The sequence below is a fragment of the Podarcis vaucheri genome, assembly GCF_965113315.1.
Source record: "Podarcis vaucheri genome assembly, chromosome: 13".
Classification (NCBI taxonomy): domain Eukaryota; kingdom Metazoa; phylum Chordata; class Lepidosauria; order Squamata; family Lacertidae; genus Podarcis; species Podarcis vaucheri.
Window position 1 is genome coordinate 19,486,977 of NC_138751.1, and position 21,598 is coordinate 19,508,574.

At 45.3% G+C, this 21,598-nt stretch overlaps 1 protein-coding gene across 1 annotated transcript; it reads left to right on the forward strand.

Moving 5' to 3' along the window:
• Positions 1–1,246: 1,246 nt before the first annotated feature.
• LOC309517019 (neuronal pentraxin-1-like) lies at positions 1,247–21,121 on the forward strand. The gene is made up of 5 exons (XM_082196015.1): positions 1,247–2,512; positions 12,889–13,069; positions 15,207–15,454; positions 17,389–17,568; positions 18,204–21,121. The coding sequence occupies exons 1-5, from the start codon at positions 1,754–1,756 to the stop codon at positions 18,411–18,413; spliced, it is 1,578 nt and encodes a 525-aa protein (XP_082052141.1). The 5' UTR covers positions 1,247–1,753; the 3' UTR covers positions 18,414–21,121.
• The last annotated feature ends 477 nt before the right edge of the window (positions 21,122–21,598 follow it).

Sequence of the window (21,598 nt, forward strand, 5' to 3'; positions counted from 1 at the left end):
CCCAGTTATAAATGCTATTAGAGTTGGGGGCTGTAAGGGGAAACCCCAATCATGTAAAAGTGTTCTGGCAAGTTCAGTTTCCCATGTCAGATATGTGAAATCAAGACTTGTTAGAACCAACCTGTTGTGCTCTGAGGCTAGGGATGGAGAAAATGCTATTCAGATTGCATTCAGGACCAAATCTATGATATGCACATTTTTCAAAAACAATGTGAGAATCAAAACACAGTCATCCTCAAAATTGCTTGGGGGGGGGGGATATGTTTAGGAGAAAGTTGCATGAATTTTCATGAGGATTTAATCCCCGCCCCTGCAAACTGCTGCAGAAGTGTGGAGAACTCAGTTTAAGATTGGAAAAATGAGAAACAGAAACCCCAAAAGGACAGATGTTTTCATCCCTATCTGAGCTCTGAGCCTCAACTACCTCTGCCCTTGGGCTCTGTCTGAAGTTTACTATAATCTCAATCTGATTTTTACTTTTTTAAAAAATGCAAATCTAACAGAAAGAAAGAAGATACTACTACTGCTACTACTACTACTACTACTACTACTACTACTACTAATACTACTAATAACACCATTGCTAGCTGGCATTAACAATATGACTGTTCCATAATTTAAACATATAAATTAAATATAGGCAGTCCAAATATCCAAAGAGATATCTAAATGAAATTGATGATTATAAGCCCTGAGTTCGAATACATAGGCAGGGGGGGTACTGTTTGTGCTTTTGGAATATATGTCTAATATTTTCCCTATATTTTGGAATATATGTCTAATATTTACAGGTAGGACATATTGATATATCTTTCACAGATATTCCCCCCGTCTTGCTATCCATCCCCCCCATGGTCTACTTGACACCCTGGCTCCCCTTATGTCCTCTTATTCTACCTGCGAATAATGGGCCCCGTGTAAGTACTTTTCATTAGATGAGAAACCAGTGAATTAGTTCAAAGCTCAGACTTAGCTTCTGTGTCTCTCACTGGTAACTTAATTCTTCTGAGTGGAGTTTTAGCTTTGCAAGTCTCTTATCTGCTGGGGTGGGGGTAGAGGAGGAGGAGGGCAGTGGCATGAGGAGGGGCTCTATAAAGGCTTCCAGGCAGAGGCCTTAGCAACAGGGGTGGGAGGAGGATGGGCAAGGGTGAAGGAAAAAGCTCTGCCGTGACACCTTAAGCCCATTAATTTCTCGGTCGCCAGGGGAGACGATGCTTCTCTCCGCATCACCAACGGATTTGGCAAATTGAAAAGGAAGGAGAGGCAGGAAAAGCACAAATCCCGCCTGCCTACACTGTTGGAATACCTGCTGGCAGCTTGGTTCCGCTGGGTAGTAAAGCTCAGATGCCGCCGGCAAGGGAGAAAAGGCTCTGACGGCTGAGGCAACGCTACCAGATTTCAGGGGAGGGCAAGACCTGATTCGTGTTTGGTGACTTGGCGGGCCCAACTTGACTCCCTCCATTGTACGCTCCAGCTGGAATTAACGTCCACTTTTCCATCAAGACCTTCGGATCGCCTTCCTAACAGAGGCCTCTGAGGTGGCCCCTTGGGATTTCCGTTGGCCTCCTAAAAGAGGGCCTAGATGATCGAGGTTGCATCTAAATCTGTTGTGCGGCAACGTCCATGATACCTAGACCACCGGCCTCTAACTAGGATCACCTCCATCCTCCTTCCTTGGCTGCAAAACCCATTCCGGACTGCTCTCCCTACCCCCATCCCTTTCCCATCCGCCAGAGCCATCGCAGCTGTGGAGATGGCCTTGCATTGGGCGTTGCTCTGCCTCATCTTCTCCCCACTGATGCTGGCCACTGAATACGGCTTGCCCAAATTCATCTGCAGCCCTATGCCTCTGGATATGGACAACGGCTGCCAGTCAGCCAGCCAGCAGCGACACGGAGCAGGGGCTAACAGCGCGGGAAATGGGCACTGGGTAGGGACTCTTGAGGAAGCCAAGGAAACCATCCTGCACCTGCGGGAGACTGTGGTGCACCAGAAGGAGACGATCTTGGACCAGCGGGAGACGGTGCGGGAGTTGACGGCCAAGCTGAGCCGCTGTGAAGCCCATTCCCGGAGACATGTTGGGGAGCACCATGGTGGTCACCATGAAGAGAACCACAGCCATGGGCATGGGCATCACGAGGGAGTTCACAGAGGCCACCACGAGGGTGGGCATCGGACCCACCATGAGGATGGTCACAGGGGACATCATGAGAATGCACACCAAGGCCACCGCGAGGATGGGCATCAGGGCCACCATGAAGAAAGTCACAGGGGACACCATGAGGCTGGGCACCGAGATCCCCATGAAGGCATCCATGCCCGGGAGAACGAGTACCACCATTTTGGTCAACGGGAGCACCATGAACTACAGGTGGGGCACAGCAACCACGATGCCTTTCGCAAGGGGGCTGCCGCTGCCAACACCATGGAAGACCCACCCAAGGAGACATCTGGGGTGAACCAGATGGAGAGGATGCTGGAATCCCTCAAGGAGAGACTGGAGCATCTTCAGGTACCAAGTCTTGTGCATCAGCCACCTCTTCTCCAGAAAACTATCCCTTATCTTTCCCAGTTATGCTTTCTTCTCATATTTGTCCATCTGTTCCTTGTCTACCCAAATATTCACCACCCAAGTTTGCCTCCCATCCCTCCCTCCCTCCTTTAACGTGATCACAATAAACAAGGGCAGGCAATGCTCCCTGGTAAAAAAAAAACCCACCTTATTTAACACACAACCCTCCATAAATCCAATGTCCAAAAATATTTCCCATTCTGCCAGATACACTTTCTCGCATCAAGCTTTCCTGCTTCCTCTTCACAAATAGATTCACACGGCTAAGTTGTCTTACCCATAGGGATGATTTTTGGACATTGTGGCATGTGAGAAGCAAAATTTAATATTTTGACAGTTTATTTGAAACACATTATTTCGCTCAAAGAATTCTGGGCACTGTAGTTTACCCCTCACAGAGTTACAATTCCCAGCAACCCTTAACAAACAACAGTGCCCAGAATACTTTGAGAGGTGCTTTAAAGCTATAGTGAAGACACGGCCTATGAAGCTACCCCATCACTACCAACAATATCTGAATGGGGGAAATCACAAATTAAGGTCAGTCAGTACTCCCAGGGGACACCTAGCTTGCCTGTAGTACATGTGAAAAGGATCTAGGGGTCTTAGTAGACCACAGGTTTAACATGAGTCAACAGTGTGGTGCAGCAGCACAAAAAGCTAATGCTATTCTAGGCTGCATCAACAGAAGTATATTGTGCAGATCAAGAGAAGTAATAGGACTTCTGCCTTGGTCAGACCCTCCCTACCTAGAGTGCTGTGTCCAGTTCTGGGTGCCACAATTTAAGAAGGATGTTGACAAGCTGGACAAGAGGAGGATGACCAAGATGGTCAAAGGTCTGGAAACCAAGCCTTATGAGGATGGTTGAGGGAGTTGGGTATCTTTGGCCTGGAAAAGAGGAGATTGAGAGGAGATAGGATAGCCATCTTAAAATATCTAAAGGGCTGTCACACATGGAAGATGGAGCAAGCTTGTTTTGTCCTGCTCTGGAGGGTAGGACTCAAATCAATGGCTTCAGGTTACAAGAAAGAACTTTCTGACAGTAAGAGGTGTTCAACAGTGGAATGGACTCCCTTGGAAGCTGGTGGACTTTCCTTCCTTGGAGGTTTTTAAGCAGAGGTTGAGTGGCCATTTTTCATGGATGCTTTAGTTGATACCTTGCAGAGAAGGGGGTTGGATGAGAAGAAGCTCAAGGTCCCTTCCAACTCTACAATTCTATGATTCTATGAAATATTTTGGATCTCATTTCTTAAGGACGCCGTTGTAGACTGATCAACCTACCTACATGTCTATTCATCTTCTGTAACAGAGGCCTTCATCAGGCAAGATGCTGCACAAAGCACTGGATAAAGGAGGATATTCTCTGTCTTAAGGCAGTATATCTCCTGCTTAAGCCATATCGATCAGGTCCTGATTCTTCCCCCTCTGTAAAATCTCTAGAGCTGGGTCATCTGTAGCTTGGTTCTCATCACAGTTTCTATACACCTTTACCCTTTATGTCTGGCAGAAAAATATCTGAATTGACTCCACTGAAAAAAATTGCGCTGAAAGTCATTTTTGTAAAGAAAATTCTCTAGGTGGATTTATATCTCAGTCATCACTTCTTGTTGCAGTCATCAAGTGAAGAGCATGCGTTTCTGGCTTTATCACATACGGTTGGCCACCATTCTTTCAGTTAAGAAGTGATCCACCCCACACCCCATGTTCCTATCCCTTGAGGGTGCCAACATCTGGCACTCCATATGTTGTTGGACTGCAGATCCCATTATCCCTGACCATTGGGCTGGCTGGGGCTGATGGGAGCTGCTCTAAAACTATAGTATGGTGTAAACCCATTGTCCCTGTCCCAGTCTCTGTTGCAAGAGAGAAAAGATCGCCTTCTGCCACCTTTGTATTAAACTCTCTAAAAATAGGCAGAGATTGCAACTGAGTCCCCTTTTAATCTTCTTTTCCCTAGTCTAAACATACACAGTTTCCTTTACCTTTCTTCATACTGACTAACACACTTTCTAAACGTTTGGGTGTCATGTTGCTTTCCTGCCCTCAGGTCCACCTCCCTCTTTTTCCTTCCACCCCACTTTCCACAAACACCCTGTATTCCTTGTCTCTCCCATCAACATATCTATCTCAGCTGCCGATGTATCTCCTTCAGTAAGGAAGATAGTTCACATGGTTTCTTGGAACTCCCGCAACCTTTTCCCTAACCGCAGGGATAAATGTAGGTGAAATCTTTGTTAGGTGTCAGTGGTCTCTCTGCCCTTTGCCTCCTGAACTTATCACAAATGACCACTCACTCACATGTACCCTGTCTGTCTGTCTATTTCCATCCCTCCCTATGGCCATATATAACCAGAGACAGAAAATCATCTTGTTTTGCTTTTACAAAAGTGAGGGTGTAACAGAACCAACAGCTTGCACATGATACAGCACAATGATTCTAGTTGAAGTCAGTTTTCTGGTTCCAGTTGAAGTCATTTCATTTCTTTTTACAAGCTCAGTATATCCACACAAGATAGCACTCAGCTATCTCGGTACCAGCAAATGAGCAGGTCCTTTTAGAGGCATTTTGGTCTCAGCGGGAAAATGGTCTTCATGAGCCTTTATTCCCCCACACCCCAACACACAAACCTTGATTTCCCAAAGTGCATATCACACCAGCCTCCTCCCTGAGGCCTACCACACCTCCCAAGAAAGGAATAACATGTCGAACAAGCTCCAAAATCGACAGCTGGGTGAAACCTTTATTGGGGACTTACCACAAGCCTTTTAGTTTTCCAGACGTTGTACAAAAAGAGATGAGGCATGGGAAAAAGGAACTTTCCTTTTTCAGCATTTTGAAAATTGAGACCTTGGGTGGAATTCAATGTTGTGCTATGACAAGCATGGCAACCTGCAAGGTGGAATGACCTCCCCACCATTCCCCCATGCACTGTTCTGGGGGTTCCTTCAAACCCCTAAAACAATACTATGGGGTGTATAGGAGGAGGAGAGGGGAGAAAGTCCCATTGCACAAGCAACATATTGCCTGATGATTTTGGAGTGTTTCCCCCCCTTATGGCTCACCATAAGTTTTTAATGAAGATCAAAGTTTTCTTTTCCCTCCCCATCCCTCCTTCTTCTGACAACAGCCGAAACTACTGCCAGGGTGGCGGCATCATTCATCTAGGCCTTAGGAATTCTTTCTGACCATCCTTTCCTCTCAAAGGCTATTATTGAGACGAACAATAATAATACGTGATAAAGGTAAAGCCTGTACCGACCATGTTAAATTGGGCCTCTCTCACCACGTTGCACACCCCGTACCTTACAATTGCATCCCCTCGTGTGGAGCAACTGCAAGATCTCCCAAAACGGCTGTCGGACGAGGGATAACAAATAGGCCAGGAATCTAGGAGAGAGGAAGCATGCCAATGGATTCGTGGAATGCAGAGGTGGATCGAAGGATTATTAGATGCATAGGAAGGTTGGAAGGAAAGCAGGATAGATGAGACAAAGGAGGATGGGAGAACAGATGAGATGGAGTGAAGGACTGGCAGATGTAACACTCAGGCCCTCACTGCAAAAAAGAACTCAGGAGGTCATTTGGTGCTGCAACATTTTTAGGGGCACATAAATAATAATGATTATATGATCTGAAAGAGCATCCTCCTCCTCTTCAGAGACAGGTCAGGAGTCATTTAAGATGGCAGAACACCACAGAATGGCACTTCCATTGAAGACTATGTGCTGCCTATTCTCTTAGTGTCCCCCTCCCCACTTGCCTACCTGGCCATCTGACCTGCCTCTCATGCTGTGCTCCACACCTTTCCATGCCCCTTTTCTTCACCTTCATAGCTTTCCCCTCACACACCACCTGTTAATTACCCTTCGGAGGCCATTCCTGTACAGGTCCTGCCCCATTTTTCTCCTGTGCATATCCGGATTCCCACAATATGGCTCTCATTCTGTCTGGGGTTATATGTGGACGCATACACACCATACATGTAAAGGACATTCCCCTCCACCCACCCAAAGAATCCTGGGAATTGTACTTTACTTATCACAAAATCTACAATTCCCAGCGCCCTTAACAAAACTACAGTTCCCAGGATTCTTTGGGGGAAGTAGTTGGATTTAAAGGTAAAGGTAAAGGTACCCCTGCCCGAATGGGCCAGTCTTGCCAGACTCTGGGGTTTGTGCGCCCATCTCACATTTATTGGCCGGGGGCCAGCGCTGTCCGGAGACACTTCCGGGTCACGTGGCCAGCGTGACAACGCTGCTCTGGCGAGCCAGAGCCGCACACGGAACGCCGTTTACCTTCCCGCTGGTAAGCGGTACCTATTTATCTACTTGCCCCCGGGGGTGCTTTCGAACTGCTAGGTGGGCAGGCGCTGGGACCGAGCAGCGGGAGCGCACCCCGCCGCGGGGATTCGAACCGCCGACCTTTCGATCGGCAAGCCCTAGGCGCTGAGGCTTTAGCCCACAGCGCCACCCGCGTCCCTTGGATTTAGTTGGATTTAGGTATGTTTTAAATGTATGGTCTGTTTGCAGCCTACGTGGGAAACAGGATTAATTAAGCCTTCAAAAGGGGGTGGGGGTGGGAATTGACTGGTTTGATTTTAGACAATGGCCCTTTCAGATAGGAAGCAAAATCATGTTGTTGTTGTTATTGTTTAGTCGTTTAGTCGTGTCCGACTCTTCGTGACCCCATGGACCAGAGCACGCCAGGCCCTCCTGTCTTCCACTACCTCCCGCAGTTTGGTCAAACTCATATTAGTAGCTTCAAGAACACTGTCCAACCATCTCGTCCTGTCGTCCCCTTCTCCTTGTGCCCTCCATCCTTCCCAACATCAGGGTCTTTTCCAGGGAGTCTTCTCTTCTCATGAGGTGGCCAAAGTATTGGAACCTCAGCTTCACGATCTGTCCTTCCAGTGAGCACTCAGGGCTGATTTCCTTCAGAATGGAGAGGTTTGATCTTCTTGCAGTCCGTGGGACTCTCAAGAGTTTCCTCCAGCACCATAATTCAAAAGCATCAATTCTTTGGCGATCAGCCTTCTTTATGGTCCAGCTGCAGTAAAATCATATGGGGGTAATTTGGATGGCAGGATTCCTTCAATTCCTGGACAGAGAGGTTTAATCAGAAAATAATACTAATAATGGAAAGTGCTAAATCTGATGAGTTTTTGACATTTAAGATCTATATGCTGGCTCAGGCATTTGATAGTGACTAATACCAAGCTTTTGCAGATATTGTTGTATTTCACTGCATTGATTTTAATGGGAAAATGTTTATTTTGCTGTGACCTACCCTGAAAGAAAATTACACAAAGCAGTGTACAAAAATAGTAAAAGCACAGAACAATACAGTGAACTGCCCTGAGACCTCCGGGTATAGGGCGGTATATAAATTCAATAAATATTACTACTACTACTACTAATTCCACCACACATTTTCCTGTACAACTGAATCTGATACATGGTAAAAATTCTTCCTGGGACATGGCAGGCTAATATAGACTACGGATGGGGAACCTATGGCCCTCCAGATGTTCCTGGAGGATGTTGTTCCTGTTATTCCTGACCATTGGCCATGCTAGCAGGGGCTGCTGGGACTTGGAGTCCAACAGTATCTATGGGCTATGGGGTTCCCATCCCTGAAATAGACAATCAAGCTACTCTAGGGCCACACAGCTTACACTGGGTGGGGTGGGGGGGTGAAGGTGGAGATAGTTTACCTGTTATTTATCTGGACTCAGTAGGGTACAGGTGGGAGAGTCATATAAGAACCAGGGAGACAGCTTGAAGTCCCTACATAGCCACAAGCCCACTAGTTACAGGCCAAAGGAACCATGCCTCCCTTGCAACGTCCAACCCATCATGGAGGGAAAGACCGTAACTATCCCACCTTAGTTGCCCAGTAGGGTCAACTGGGTTGGGTGTCTGGGCTTTCTTACCCTGGGAGCTGAGTGGAAGTTGGCACCAAGCTTAGCTTGGTGGCTCTGTTTCTGGAGCGTATTGTCTGCTCTGCAGGGAACTAAGGTAGGATAAAAAGCAACGTGTCTCCACTCTCCCCCCCCCACACCTCGGCAAATTATGCAGTTTTCGCACAAGCTACAAAATGATTTTCTGTTAGTCAGCTTTAAAGTCTGCTTATTTTTCAACTTCCAGTTCAATGTGATTTGCTCTCGATAGAAATAGAACACAGCTGTACTTTGAGGTGACACTACCAAGTGGCCAAGCGCTACAAATATTATGAGCACGATAAGTCTTCTTCTTCTTCTTCTTCTTCTTCTTCTTCTTCTTCTTCTTCTTCTTCTTCTTCTTCTTCTTCTTCTCCTCCTCCTCCTCCTCCTCCTCCTCCTCCTCCTCCTCCTCCTCCTTCTTCTTCTTCTTCTTCCATCTGTAAAGAGTCCATTTCAAAACAGGATGACGTTTTTATTTGGTTAGAACTTTCCTTTATTGTTTTCAAATAAGAAAAATCCTTCTCCAGGACTCAAGTAGGCCAGGACTGACAGGTTTGGCAGCAAAGCAGCATATAACTGAGTGGTCGCTCTGGGCGTTTTTCATGGGCACTGCCAGCTTTGGCAACCCTGTACAACCTGAGGCTCAGTAGTACTAGAGCACCTGCTTTGCATGGAGAAGGCCCCATGCTCAATTCTTGGCATCTTCAGGTAGGGCTGGGAATGAGGTACACACGATGGCCTCTGAAGCGTGTCCCATGCACATGATTTCCCCCAAAGAATTCTGGGCACTGAAGTTTACGCCTTAAAGAGTTGCCCGTGCCCATCAACCTTTAGCAAACTACAGTGCCCCGAATTATTGATGGGGAGGGGGAGAGAAATGTGCTTCTAATGTGCTTTAAAAGTATAGTGTGTACACAGCCTAAGGCTTCTTTAAGTGGATGACAGCTCTAATTGCTAGTGTTGTTGTGATTATTTAAAAGATCCTTATCCTGACTTTCCAGTGTAACAAACCTCAAAGAGATTTGTCGCTCCCATTGAAACAGTGTAAAACACCCACCAGACATTCATTGACAAGGGCTAACAGGACATGGGGCATTTGTTTAGGGAGGTAATTCAATAGGAGAGGTTTTTCCACAGTGGAGGCCCTAACCTCCAAAGGGCAGGGCTATTGAGAAGAGGGCCTCAGGCGAACATCCAATTGATGGGCAGCTACAAATGGTAGAAAGTGGTATTTTAGATATCCTGAGCCTAGGCTGCTGGGCCAGAACTGCACTTGCAAATCAGGATAGAAGCCAAAGTCCCTGAGGTATGAAAACAGCTTCTGTTGTGTTGCTATTTGTTGCTATCAAAGTGTTGGTGCTGACCTTTAAATCCGTAAACAGCCTCAGTCCAGTTTACCTGAAGGAGTGTCTCCACCCCTATCATTCTGCCTGGACACTGAGGTCCAGTGCCGAGGGCCTTCTGGCAGTTCCCTTGCTGCGAGAAGCCAAGTTACAGGGAACCAGGCAGAGGGCCTTCTTGGTAGTGGCACCCACCCTGTGGAACACCCTCCCACCAGATGTCAAAGAGAAAAACAACTACCAGACTTTTAGAAGACATCAGAAGGCAGCCCTGTTTAGGGAAGCTTTTAATGTTTGACAGACTATTGTATTTTCATATTTTGTTGGAAGCTGCCCAGAGTAGCTGGGGTAACCCAGCCAGATGAGCGGGAAACAGCTATCATAAAACCATGATTAAAAAAACAATAATGACACCCTACCAAACCCTCTCAACTGATACTTCAGGCATAGAGAGATCTCTGTCCTGAGGCAGGTAATTTCATAGCCTAAGCCAGTGGTTCTCAAACTTTTTTCTCTGGGACACATTTTCAGGGGGGGAAAATTGCTCATTGCCACACTGATTATTTTTTTTAATTGATAAGAAATACACTGGAAAACAAAAAGAAACAACTCCTAGCAGTGCTTGATTTATAACATAGAGAACAAAATACTTTCTAATATGATCATGGGGCATCCAGAAAGTATAAAACAATGCAAATATCCTGCAAATAAAAAAGTATATATTGATACTATACAATACTACACTGAATTGTTTGAACATTTCTTAGATTGTCCTTGAATCTTCCTGCCACACTCTTTGAGAACCACTGGCCTGAGCCCATTTTCTTCAACTTGGGGACTCTAGGTGTTCTTGGACTACAACTGACCATTGGCTAAACTGGCTGGGGATGATGAGAGTTGTGGTCTCAACTGATCTGGGAACCCAAGGTTAAGAAACATTGATCAAGGGGCCACCACTGAGAAGGCCCTTTCCCACGCATCCATCTATTGGCCAGTTTTTTTGTGGAGTGAAGGGAGGAATGCAAAACAGGATTCCTGTGTTTTCTCTTAAAATGTTCAGTTTTTCCTGTGGAGCTGGAGTGCCCAGAAGCTAAGAAATCCAAGATATTTTGTTTCTCAAAAAGAGTAGAGGCCTTCAAAATATGTTCTGAATAGCACCTTTGTACATGGTTTTATGATTCTGCTTCGTACGTGATGGCTTTTACAAAAGAAACCTTGAAAGGAGGGACAGGACAGTTCTACTGCTATCACTGTGGGTGGGAATAGAGATTACTAGAGCATCTGAGGTGTTAACCTGAGTGCAGTGACTAAAAATAATTCTGCTGCCCTTTTCCCTCGCTTTCCCCCTTCTTAATACGTAAGCAAGAATTAGATATCCAGGAACACACCAAACTGGAGGTGGGGGTACAGTATCAAAGTTGGTGGGTCTCCCAGTCCAGGCCTGTGGGCAGGGAAGGGACTGTGGGAATTGGCAGTAGTGGCTCAAGATATTTTGCTTCCAGAAACAGAACCCAAATGTCTTCCTCCCGGCCCCATTTGAGAAAACACCTGAGAAAGTCTTGCTGCATCAGTCAGACACCACTTCTTGTCCCCTCTTGGTGTTGCCTGAAGCAGTTTGTCACACTTGCTGTGCAGCAGGGCTGGCTCCGGGTAGCCAGTGCCACAGATCTATTGACCCATACCTGGGAATAAGTTCCATTGAACTCAATAAGGCTTACTTTTGAGTAGACACATGCAGGATTGTACAGTCAACGAACTGTTTGTTTTATGTAGGCTGCGTCTTAGACAAGTTCTGATACATTATTATTATTATTATTATTATTATTATTATTATTATTATGCCACTAGAGTGTATGGTTGCATACACAACATACATTTAAAGCACAAATGTACACAAGAATCCTGGGAACTGTCATAGAATCATAGAATCATAGAATCATAGAGTTGGAAGAGACCACAAGGGCCATCGAGTCCAACCCCCTGCCAAGCAGGAAACACCATCAGAGCACTCCTGACATATGGTTGTCAAGCCTCTGCTTAAAGACCTCCAAAGTAGGAGACTCCACCACACTCCTTGGCAGCAAATTCCACTGTCGAACAGCTCTCACTGTCAGGAAGTTCTTCCTAATGTTTAGGTGGAATCTTCTTTCTTGTAGTTTGGATCCATTGCTCCGTGTCCGCTTCTCCGGAGCAGCAGAAAACAACCTTTCTCCCTCCTCCATGTGACATCCTTTTATATATTTGAACATGGCTATCATATCACCCCTTAACCTCCTCTTCTCCAGGCTAAACATGCCCAGCTCCCTTAGCCGTTCCTCATAAGGCATCGTTTCCAGGCCTTTGACCATTTTGGTTGCCCTCCTCTGGACACGTTCCAGTTTGTCAGTGTCCTTCTTGAACTGTGGTGCCCAGAACTGGACACAGTACTCCAGGTGTGGTCTGACCAGAGCAGAATACAGTGGCACTATTACTTCCCTTGATCTAGATGCTATACTCCTATTGATGCAGCCCAGAATTGCATTGGCTTTTTTAGCTGCCGCGTCACACTGTTGGCTCATGTCAAGTTTGTGGTCAACCAAGACTCCTAGATAACTGTATTTTACCCCCAACAGAGCTGTAAGTCCCAGCAACCTTACCAAACCACAGTTCCCAGAATCTTTTTTTGGGGGGGGAGAATGTTATTTAAGTGTGCTTTAAAATTTAAAGCTTAAATGTATGGTGTGTATGCAGCCAAATTCATTTAAAGAACAACGAACAAGCAACACAGGTTCCTTCTCTGTGGCACTTAACAATCTAAAATTCAACACAAAGAAGATGGAGGCGAAAGTCACAGGAAGGCCATGTGTTTAGTTGGTTATACGTTCAGCAGGGGATGAGAACTAATAGATTGTGAAGATGGTTTCACAAAAGAGTAGCTTTCAGGATAAGAAAGATGAGAGAGGCAACAGAAGTGTCCTGGTAGGAGGTTCTGGGGTTTTGAGGCAGAGTTATAGAATTAATGGTTGACATGTCTGCCCGTCTTGCCTTCACCAGCACAATCGGAACAGCTCTGTCTTCTCCACGTCCCTGCGCGATGCTCTCCAGAAAAAGATAAGCATCTTGGAGCATCAGATCCATGAGAAATCAAACGCCTCTGAGCATCACACGGTGGGTGTACCAACAGCAGCAGGCCTCAGGCACAAGCACATCTCTCATGGGCACAGTGTTGAGAAAGGTGAGTGGCAGTCACACACCAGGTGTTGCCAGGGTCAGGGTGGGGAGAGGGGGTTTGGTCTTGAGACAATGGGGTGGAGATGGATGGAAGGAAGGAAGGAAGGAAGGAAGGAAGGAAGGAAGGACGTCATCTTCAAGTATCTGAAGGGTTGTCATAGAATAAATTCATTTTCTGTTGCTCCAGAGAAAGGGTAGTCAATGTTATTGGAGCACAACTCCCATAATTCCCCCTGACCACTGTCCATGCTGACTGGGAATTGGAATCTAAAAACTGTCAGGAGCTTGTCCTACACTCGAGTAGGATCCTGGCAGAGACACATGCCCGACTGGCATGTTCTCTCCCTCCTGGTCAATTGTTCGGGAGCTTCAGAAGCTTTCTTCAGCCCAAACATCACAGCGAACGATGCCAACAGACATCGGCACACTTAGGGATCCGCAGAGTCTTTGCAGCTTGCATGACAGACCTCAGCAACTCAGCATTTTGGCTAATCTACTTTATTTACATATAAACACACACGGAGCACTGCAACATGGCTCCCTCTCTTTCTAGCATCAGACAGCAAAGAGAAAAATAACAAAGGACAATAGTCCCACTTCACGGAACACAGTAACACAAACATCCTTTCTCCATCACATCCCACTCTGTGGTCTCAAAACATAGACCGTCATGTGATAGACAACAATCCCATGACTGCAAACATGGAGCAGGAATTCTAACAAAAACATGTGGAGGTCACCACTGCACTGGCAAACCCTGCTTCAGAGCCATGCTGGCTCTGAATCAAGTGTGTATGAGTGGGCAACCTTTGGCCCTCCAGATGTTGCTGAACTTCTACTCCCCATCATCTTTGCTCACTGACCATGTTTGCTGGGGGTGATGGGAGGTGTTGTTCAGCGACATCTGGAGGGCCAAAGGTTCCTGCTCTAAAATTAATTTCTTAGGCAAATAAATTTATCAGCATGTGGACAGTGGAATAAGTGGATGTCATTATTTAGTGGGGTGAATCATGATCCAGTCAGAAGAGAGATGGGCGGAAGGATGTGTGGAAGGAATGACAACACAGTGGATTCGTAGATCGGCAGAATGAAAGATGTGGGGATGGATGCCTCAGTGACAGAACATTGAAAACATGGCTTGGTAGATAAAAGCAGTCATATGTGGCTCATTGGCTGGTTCATTGGTTGTGGGATACAAGGAAACCTTAAAGATTTTTTTAAAAAACACACAAAAAAACACAAAACATAATTTGCAAATACAACAAAAAGAAACATAGAAAAAAAATTAAATGCCAGCTGACTTTGTCAATAATATATTCCATCAATCCTAAATTAAATGTGTGGATCAATATAAGTAGTCCATATGTACAGATAGATACCTAAAATGAGACTGGCAATTATAAGCCATTCTTTCAAACACAGAAATGACAGTAAGATCTTCAAACCACTGAGTAATATCTGCTGGAGGCTTGTCCTTTGAACCTTATAGTATAAGGCTGTGCCCATAGCATACATTTAAGGCACATCCCCTGCAAAGAATCCTGGGATCTGTAGTCTTAGCCTCGCAGAGGTACAATTCTCAGCACTCTTAAGAAATGACAACTTCTTGGGAGAGGGGGTGTGAGCTTCAAATGTTAGGTGTGTATGCCCATTTTAAGGATTCTCAGAATTCACTTGTTGTATAGGTGGAAGGAAACTTTAGCAGCCGTGTGAACAGATATGACTGGATAGACCATGATGAATGGAAATGGACAGCTCAGGAGACAGACAGCAGAGTGTGATGGATGAATGCTGTTGTTGTCCATTAATATTATTTCATTTGCACCATCAGTGTGCATGGGTACAAAGAAGAGGTACCTGCCCCTAGGAGTGTACAACAGTGTAAAAACCCAGTACAAGGAAGTCCACAGAGAAAGTGGAGGGAGGAGTCAACTAGGAAATTGCGCATGATATTTCTGGTGATCAGGCGTAGTTACAGTTGGTGGGGGGAAGATGGGAATGGATCAAAAAAATATTTGGGGGGCGGATGCTTGGTAGATAAACTGGGCAGTTAGCAGCCGATGGATGGACAAACCCAATTCCCCTCCATTTCTCTGTGTTGGCAGCTCAGTCCCACATCTCTGATCCCCTCTGTCCTCCAGGAAACAAGGTGGAGAAGCAGTCTGAGGACTTCCGGGTGGGCTTCCCCCTCCGCACTAACTACATGTACGTCAAGGTGAAGCGTACGCTCCATCACGAGATCTTTGCCTTCTCCATCTGCCTCTGGCTCAAGTCCAGTTCATCACCAGGAATGGGCACCCCTTTCTCATACTCTGTGCCAGGCCAGGCCAACGAAGTGGTGCTCATCGAGTGGGGAAATAACCCCATGGAACTGCTGATCAATGACAAGGTACGGGAGCAAGGCCAATCTGGGAGCTTCTTGAGTGGGTGGCGGTGGTCAGATATGTTGCGAGACTCACTGTGAGACTTTTGTGGGTGAGCTAAGAGTTTGGACCCTGGATGACAACCTGGAGGCAGAGACAGAGGATGAGTCAGAAGGAAAATGAACTGATATTGATTTACATATATTAGTAAAGGTAAAGGTAAAGGTAAAGGGACCCCTGACCATTAGATCCAGTCGTGGCTGACTCTGGGGTTGCGGAGCTCATCTCGCTTTATTGGCCGAGGGAGCTGGCGTACATCTTCTGGGTCATGTGGCCAGCATGACTAAGCCGCTTCTGGTGAACCAGAGCAGCACACGGAAATGCCGATTACCTTCCCGCCAGAGTGGTACCTATTTATCTACTTGCACTTTGATGTGCTTTTGAACTGCTAGGTTGGCAGGAGCAGGGACTGAGCAATGGGAGCTCACCCCATTGCAGGGATTCGAACCGCCGACCTTCTGATCAGCAAGCCCTAGGCTCTGTGGTTTAACCCACAGCGCCACCCGCGTCCCTTTTCTCACACATATATTTTTCTCTCATATATTAGTAACTTTGTATTAATGTAACATTTTTATAGGTAACGGTGTATTTTTGTAATATTTTGTCAAAGCTTTCTTTTGTTGTTTCAGTTTTCTGTACACCGCTTAGAGATATTTTATAAATATATGAAGCGGTCTAGAAATCAAATAATCAAATATGTTTGAAGAATGGCCACCATGTTCATGTTTTTCCTCTGTCTCGCCTGCCTTTTGGGTTACAATAAATAAAAAACCAAAAACAGTTTTTTTATGATCACTTGGGCTGGAACAATTCAATGATGTCCTACCAAATCTGAAGAGGGCCCAACAATAAATTAAAGAGACAAAAGCCTGCCTTGTTTGCCATTTCAGGCCTTCTGGACTGGGGTTCTGGGATATACAACACAAAATGAATTCTTCACAAGGTAGACAAGAGGGGGCACAGACAGGGGATTAAGAAATCTTGACCAAAGATTTGCTGTAAACGAGAGATGTACAGTAGCTATAGATACCTTGACTTTTGCATTAGAATATTCTGTGAGCTACATCCTCCCATACCTAATTCTGGTTTTGGAATAAATTGTGTCAATTGAACAAACCTTGATCAACAAACATCCATTCATTCACAATTACAGCTACAACTCTAGAGTCCACAGCTGCACCGTGTCTTTATTGGAACCAGCCAAAAAGTCCCAGACATGTGGCAATGTTTTGAGTTTCTCCATTGCTCTTAACCAGATGGGATATCACACAAAGGGACAGACAAGGAAAAGTTTGAAACAAAAAGTACACAACTAGATGTTGTAGCCACGAGGTTGCCATTTCCAAGATGCAGATTGCAAGCTACACAGCTAGTGTAGTTTTAGATAAAAATCTTTACCCCACCATCCTATATTGCCTGATGAAGTGTTCTGGAGAACTCAGAAGTTGCCACATTGCTGTGAATTTTTGGTTGGCCCTATTAAGAGTATTACCCCATTATAGACATGGTTTCTTTTTGACAACCTTTGTCTTTTACGTGTTTTGAAGTTCAGCTTGTCCTTTGGCCACGGCCTTCAGCAAAGACCACAGAAGGGATATTGAGGCATGCCTCACCTCAGGATTCCATTGAAACTGGATCGGCAAAATATATTGTGCTCCATCCTGCCTATCCTCTCCCACTGTATTGCTCTCCCTCCCAAAAACATTGGAGGTGAGGCACAGAGAGATATTCCCAAGGCTTTATAGCTGTCTGGATGGCAGCTATAACCTGCTTCTTCTAGTTCCAAGGCTGTGCAGGTTCAACATAGCTGGTGCCATTCAGATCATGATACACTTATTGCAGCAATACTCTTAGGGCTCAGGATGTTTGCTCACCCCACTTTAACCTTTTTTCTCTGCAGGCTGCCACATTACCACTGGCCATTAATGATGCTAAGTGGCACCACATCTGTGTGACCTGGTCAACCCGGGATGGCATTTGGGAGTCTTACCAGGATGGAGTCCGGAGAGGGAGCGGAGAGAACCTGGCTCCCTGGCATCCGGTGAAGCCTGGGGGTGTTTTTGTACTGGGCCAGGAGCAGGTAAATACCCCTCAATTATTACTTATAGAGAGCCATTTCTGGTTCCTCTAAATCTGGGATGGGGAACACGTAGCCCTCTAAGTGTTGTTGAATTACGCAGTGACCCAAAACATGCATTTTTGGGTTCTGTGCAAGCATGGCTCAGAAAAAAGTGTCTATTCTGAGTTGCGTGATCTCACACGGGACATGTGATCTTGTGGAGGTCATGTGACTCACACAGGAGCACAAGCAGAAAGATGTGTGTCCTGGTTTGGGGTCTTGAGATGTTGGAAGGTGTGTTGTCATCCTTGACAGTTGGCCATGCCAGCTAGGGCTAATGAGAACCAGATTCAAATTCATGGAGGAGAAGGCCACGATCCCTGAAGGCTATGTTCTACCTCCACTCTCAGAGGAGGTAAATGCTTCCGAATATCACTTGCTGGAAACCACCAAAGGGGACACTGCTTCTGCACTCAGGTCCTGTTTGTGTGCTTTCCATAAGCATTTGGTTGGTCAGTGTGAAAACTGGAAGCTGGGCTGGATGGGCCCTTGGCCTGGCTTCTTATGTTCTTATGGAGTCCAGCACCACATGGAGGGCCACAGATTCTCTTGCCCTGCTGTGTGTTCACTCTCTTTCCCCACTCCTCTTCCTACAGGACACTCTGGGTGGCCGCTTTGATGCCACTCAAGCCTTCATTGGGGAAATCTCAGATTTCAACATGTGGGGCCACATCCTGACACCAGGCGAGGTTTACAAGATGGCTACCTGCACCAGCTACGCTGGTGGCGACATCATCAACTGGGCCGAAGCCTCCATGGAGCTTCACGGAGGAGTAGTCAAGCTACCATTTAATGCCTGCCACTGAGAGGCTACGAAGGAAGAGGGACTTCTGGATTCTTGAGAGGAGAGTGAAATCTAGAGGGTGGGGCTGGGCACAAGCCCCCCAGGATTTTATGGAGAGACAAAGATACCTAGTGGTTTTTTTGTTTTTTATAAAAGAGGGTAGGGTTTGGAAAATAATGGGGACCTTTCCATTTGGGACAAGGGTACTCCTGGATCTCTTAGGAGAGGGTGGGGTGTATGTAGCCAAGTTTTGTGCAGGGAGATCTTCGGATCTGGAATCTAGCATGCCTGGATTTTCAACAAGGGTGCCTGATCAAAATTTTACCTTTAAAAAGTAAGCAAACATTTGGAGCATTGATGTCTGTTCTGTCGAGGTGAGGGACTTTTGTCCCAACTGTAAAATGGCACCATCATGTTTTGGAATGGAGCACTTCCTTAATATGTGAAGTAAATGGAAATGGCATTCTCATGGTGGAACATAAAGGTAGATGCATGTAAAATATAGGAGACTGCTTACATAGGTCTTTTGTAAGGCCTTAATAGCACAGCATTGGTTCATTGGGAAGATGATTGGAAATAGATTATCCAATCTCTGGCAAACTGAGTTTCCCAACCATCTCTAAATCTGTTTTTAAATAGTAGCTTTCTTCTGTTGCCTTTGTGAAATATGCTTGGCAGGAATTGGAGGGAAAGTTAGGTACTTTTTTTTTTGTCTTGGAGATCTCTAACACTCCCTCCTCAGTTCAGAAGACAAGATCTTGTGTTGTTGTTTTTTACTAAACTAAATAGCCATTTGTGAACTCAAACCTCAGCTTATCTGCTTCCTCTAACCAGGAAGACCTCCGTCCCTCATCCCAAACATACTGACCAATTAAATACACCCTACACATCCTATTAGGAGAGTTAAAGTTATGTGTGTCAATCTTAGCCCATCCATGAGTTATCCCAAAACTTGGTGGAGCCCGCTTCCGGAACCATTGTTGATTTTAACATCTCCTTTCCGCTCCTTGGGAACAACTTCCAGGATCTAGACCTTCCTATAAGATTTGGGGAGGATCTGTAGGAATATTTTGCTCTCTTTGTCAATATGTATAAAACGTGTGCCTCTACACTGATGCTTCTCTCCTTAGGTGGATTCACATGACCATTTTTCTAAAGGTTTTTAACCCACTTCCACTAGTTTGCGTATCTTAGGCTAATTTGTAAATATTTCAAGATACCTTCACCAATTATCAAGAAAATCAACTGTTTGAGGGAAATTATTCCAAATGTGTAATGTAGACATGGGCTGAATGAAACACAAAAGCCATGGGCCAAAGTCTAGAAGCAAGCTGATATGTGGGTTGATGGGATTCGGTCAGATTCTGGAAACACCATAAATCCATAATGCATATCACCATAAAAGCATATTTTGTTGTTGGTGGCAGCTCAGATTTTGATGTGCTGCGACAAAGGGAATGCCTGGTTGCTACATTTGCTCATATACACAAACTCCAGTTCAGTGCTTCACCTTCTCAACCCTCATTACAGTTGACACTCACAACATGCACATTAGAACACAGGATCATGGATGACACAGACCAGGTAGAAAATAAGTGCTTGGTCACATGGAGAATGCCATGAACTACTCTCATACACACATTCGACACAGATTAATTGCAAAAACACAGTATGTGCTGGAGAAAAACAATGGCAAAATGGTTGTACGGATCTGTATTGATTGTCATTTTAGTAAATGTAGGCCAATATATTGGACCCCTCCATTATAAATAGAAAGAGGAATACAACTACGTTGTGGATAAGAGTATAAAAGTGAGGTCCAGTGCAAGAGGGCAGGTGTGCCTAGAAGCAAGGATGTCCAAAATCTCTGGAGGAGACATTGGGTGGCTGCCTACACCAGGTGTGGGGAACCTTTGCCTCCCCACTCCAATACTGGTGAACTACGACTCCCATCACCCCTGGCCATTGACCATGCTTGCTGGGGCAGATGGGAGTTGTAGTTCTGTAGAATCAGGAGCGGCAAGGATTCCCCACACCTGATTGGGACTGCAAGGGAGAAAGGGCTGAAACAGATGTGATGTTGGAATTAAATCATTTTGAAGCAGCTAGCTTTATCCATTGCAGATCTACAGTAATGGCAGATCAGGAATATCTCACATCACATCTGTTTTGGCTTTCAAGGGAGGGGCCTACAAGCCAGAAATCCTAGCTTTGTTGGAATCAGTGAAGGATGCAGACCAGAGTTTTAATGTTTGCTCCAAATAAACACCAAATGTCTTCTCTTGTGTATGTGTGTACATATATATATATAAACTTAGCATAGGTTTTTCTATCTCTCTCTCTCCCTCTTTGTAAATACTGTTTTTTTTCCTGGGCTTTGATAGCGTTCATTTGTGGAATGGGTGTAGCTACATGGGGGTATGATGTTAATTGTCTTGAATTTTCATACTTCAAACTGGATGCAATAAACCTGCCAAAGAAACTGCAACCCTTTCCCACATGCTTTTTGGTCTTTGCTTTTAAGACTCCAAATGTTTCTTTCATAACACACATTGCATCTAGATAGCACTTGTCCAAGACCCCGGATATTAGCTCATGATCAAACTAGACCTTGACTTTCCTCCACATTTCTTTTAAATACAGTGGCACTTTGGTTCTCAAACTTAATCTGTTCCGGAGGTTCATTCCAAAACCAAGATGCGCTTTCCCATAGATTAATCCATTCCAGACTTTTTTAAAAAAATCCTAAAACAGCAATTTAACATGTTACCACCTAGCGAGACCATTGATCCATGAAATGAAAGCAATAAACAATGTACTGCAGTCACACAATCAATCAATCAATCAATCAATAGCTGAACTGGGTTCCACACAGTCACAAAAACAAAACAAAAAAGCCGCAGAAACAAAAGCGCAAAATAAATAGCAAAAACAGACCTCAGTGTAACATTCAAAGCGGAAGCGTAACACTCAAAATGGAGCACGTTCGGCTTCTGAAAAAAGTTCACAAACCGGAACACTTACTTCCAGGTTTGCGGTGTTTGGGTTCCAAGTTGTTTGAGTACTAAGGTGTTTGAGAACCAAGGTACCACTGTACAAGCAGTTTTAGCAGGGCTGCTAGGCTGAGTGGAAGAATGGCCGGGTGGGGGAAATGCTGCGTTTTTCCTCCAGGAATTATTTTCCAACCTCAAAATACCCCTCCCCAAT

Coding starts and splice junctions, on each gene's coding strand:
- LOC309517019 (XM_082196015.1), top strand. CDS start 1,754: ATGGCCTTGCATTGGGCGTTGCTCTGCCTCATCTTCTCCCCACTGATG. Junction 2,513..12,888: donor AGAGACTGGAGCATCTTCAG/GTACCAAGTCTT, acceptor TGCCTTCACCAG/CACAATCGGAACAGCTCTGT. Junction 15,455..17,388: donor AACTGCTGATCAATGACAAG/GTACGGGAGCAA, acceptor TTTTCTCTGCAG/GCTGCCACATTACCACTGGC.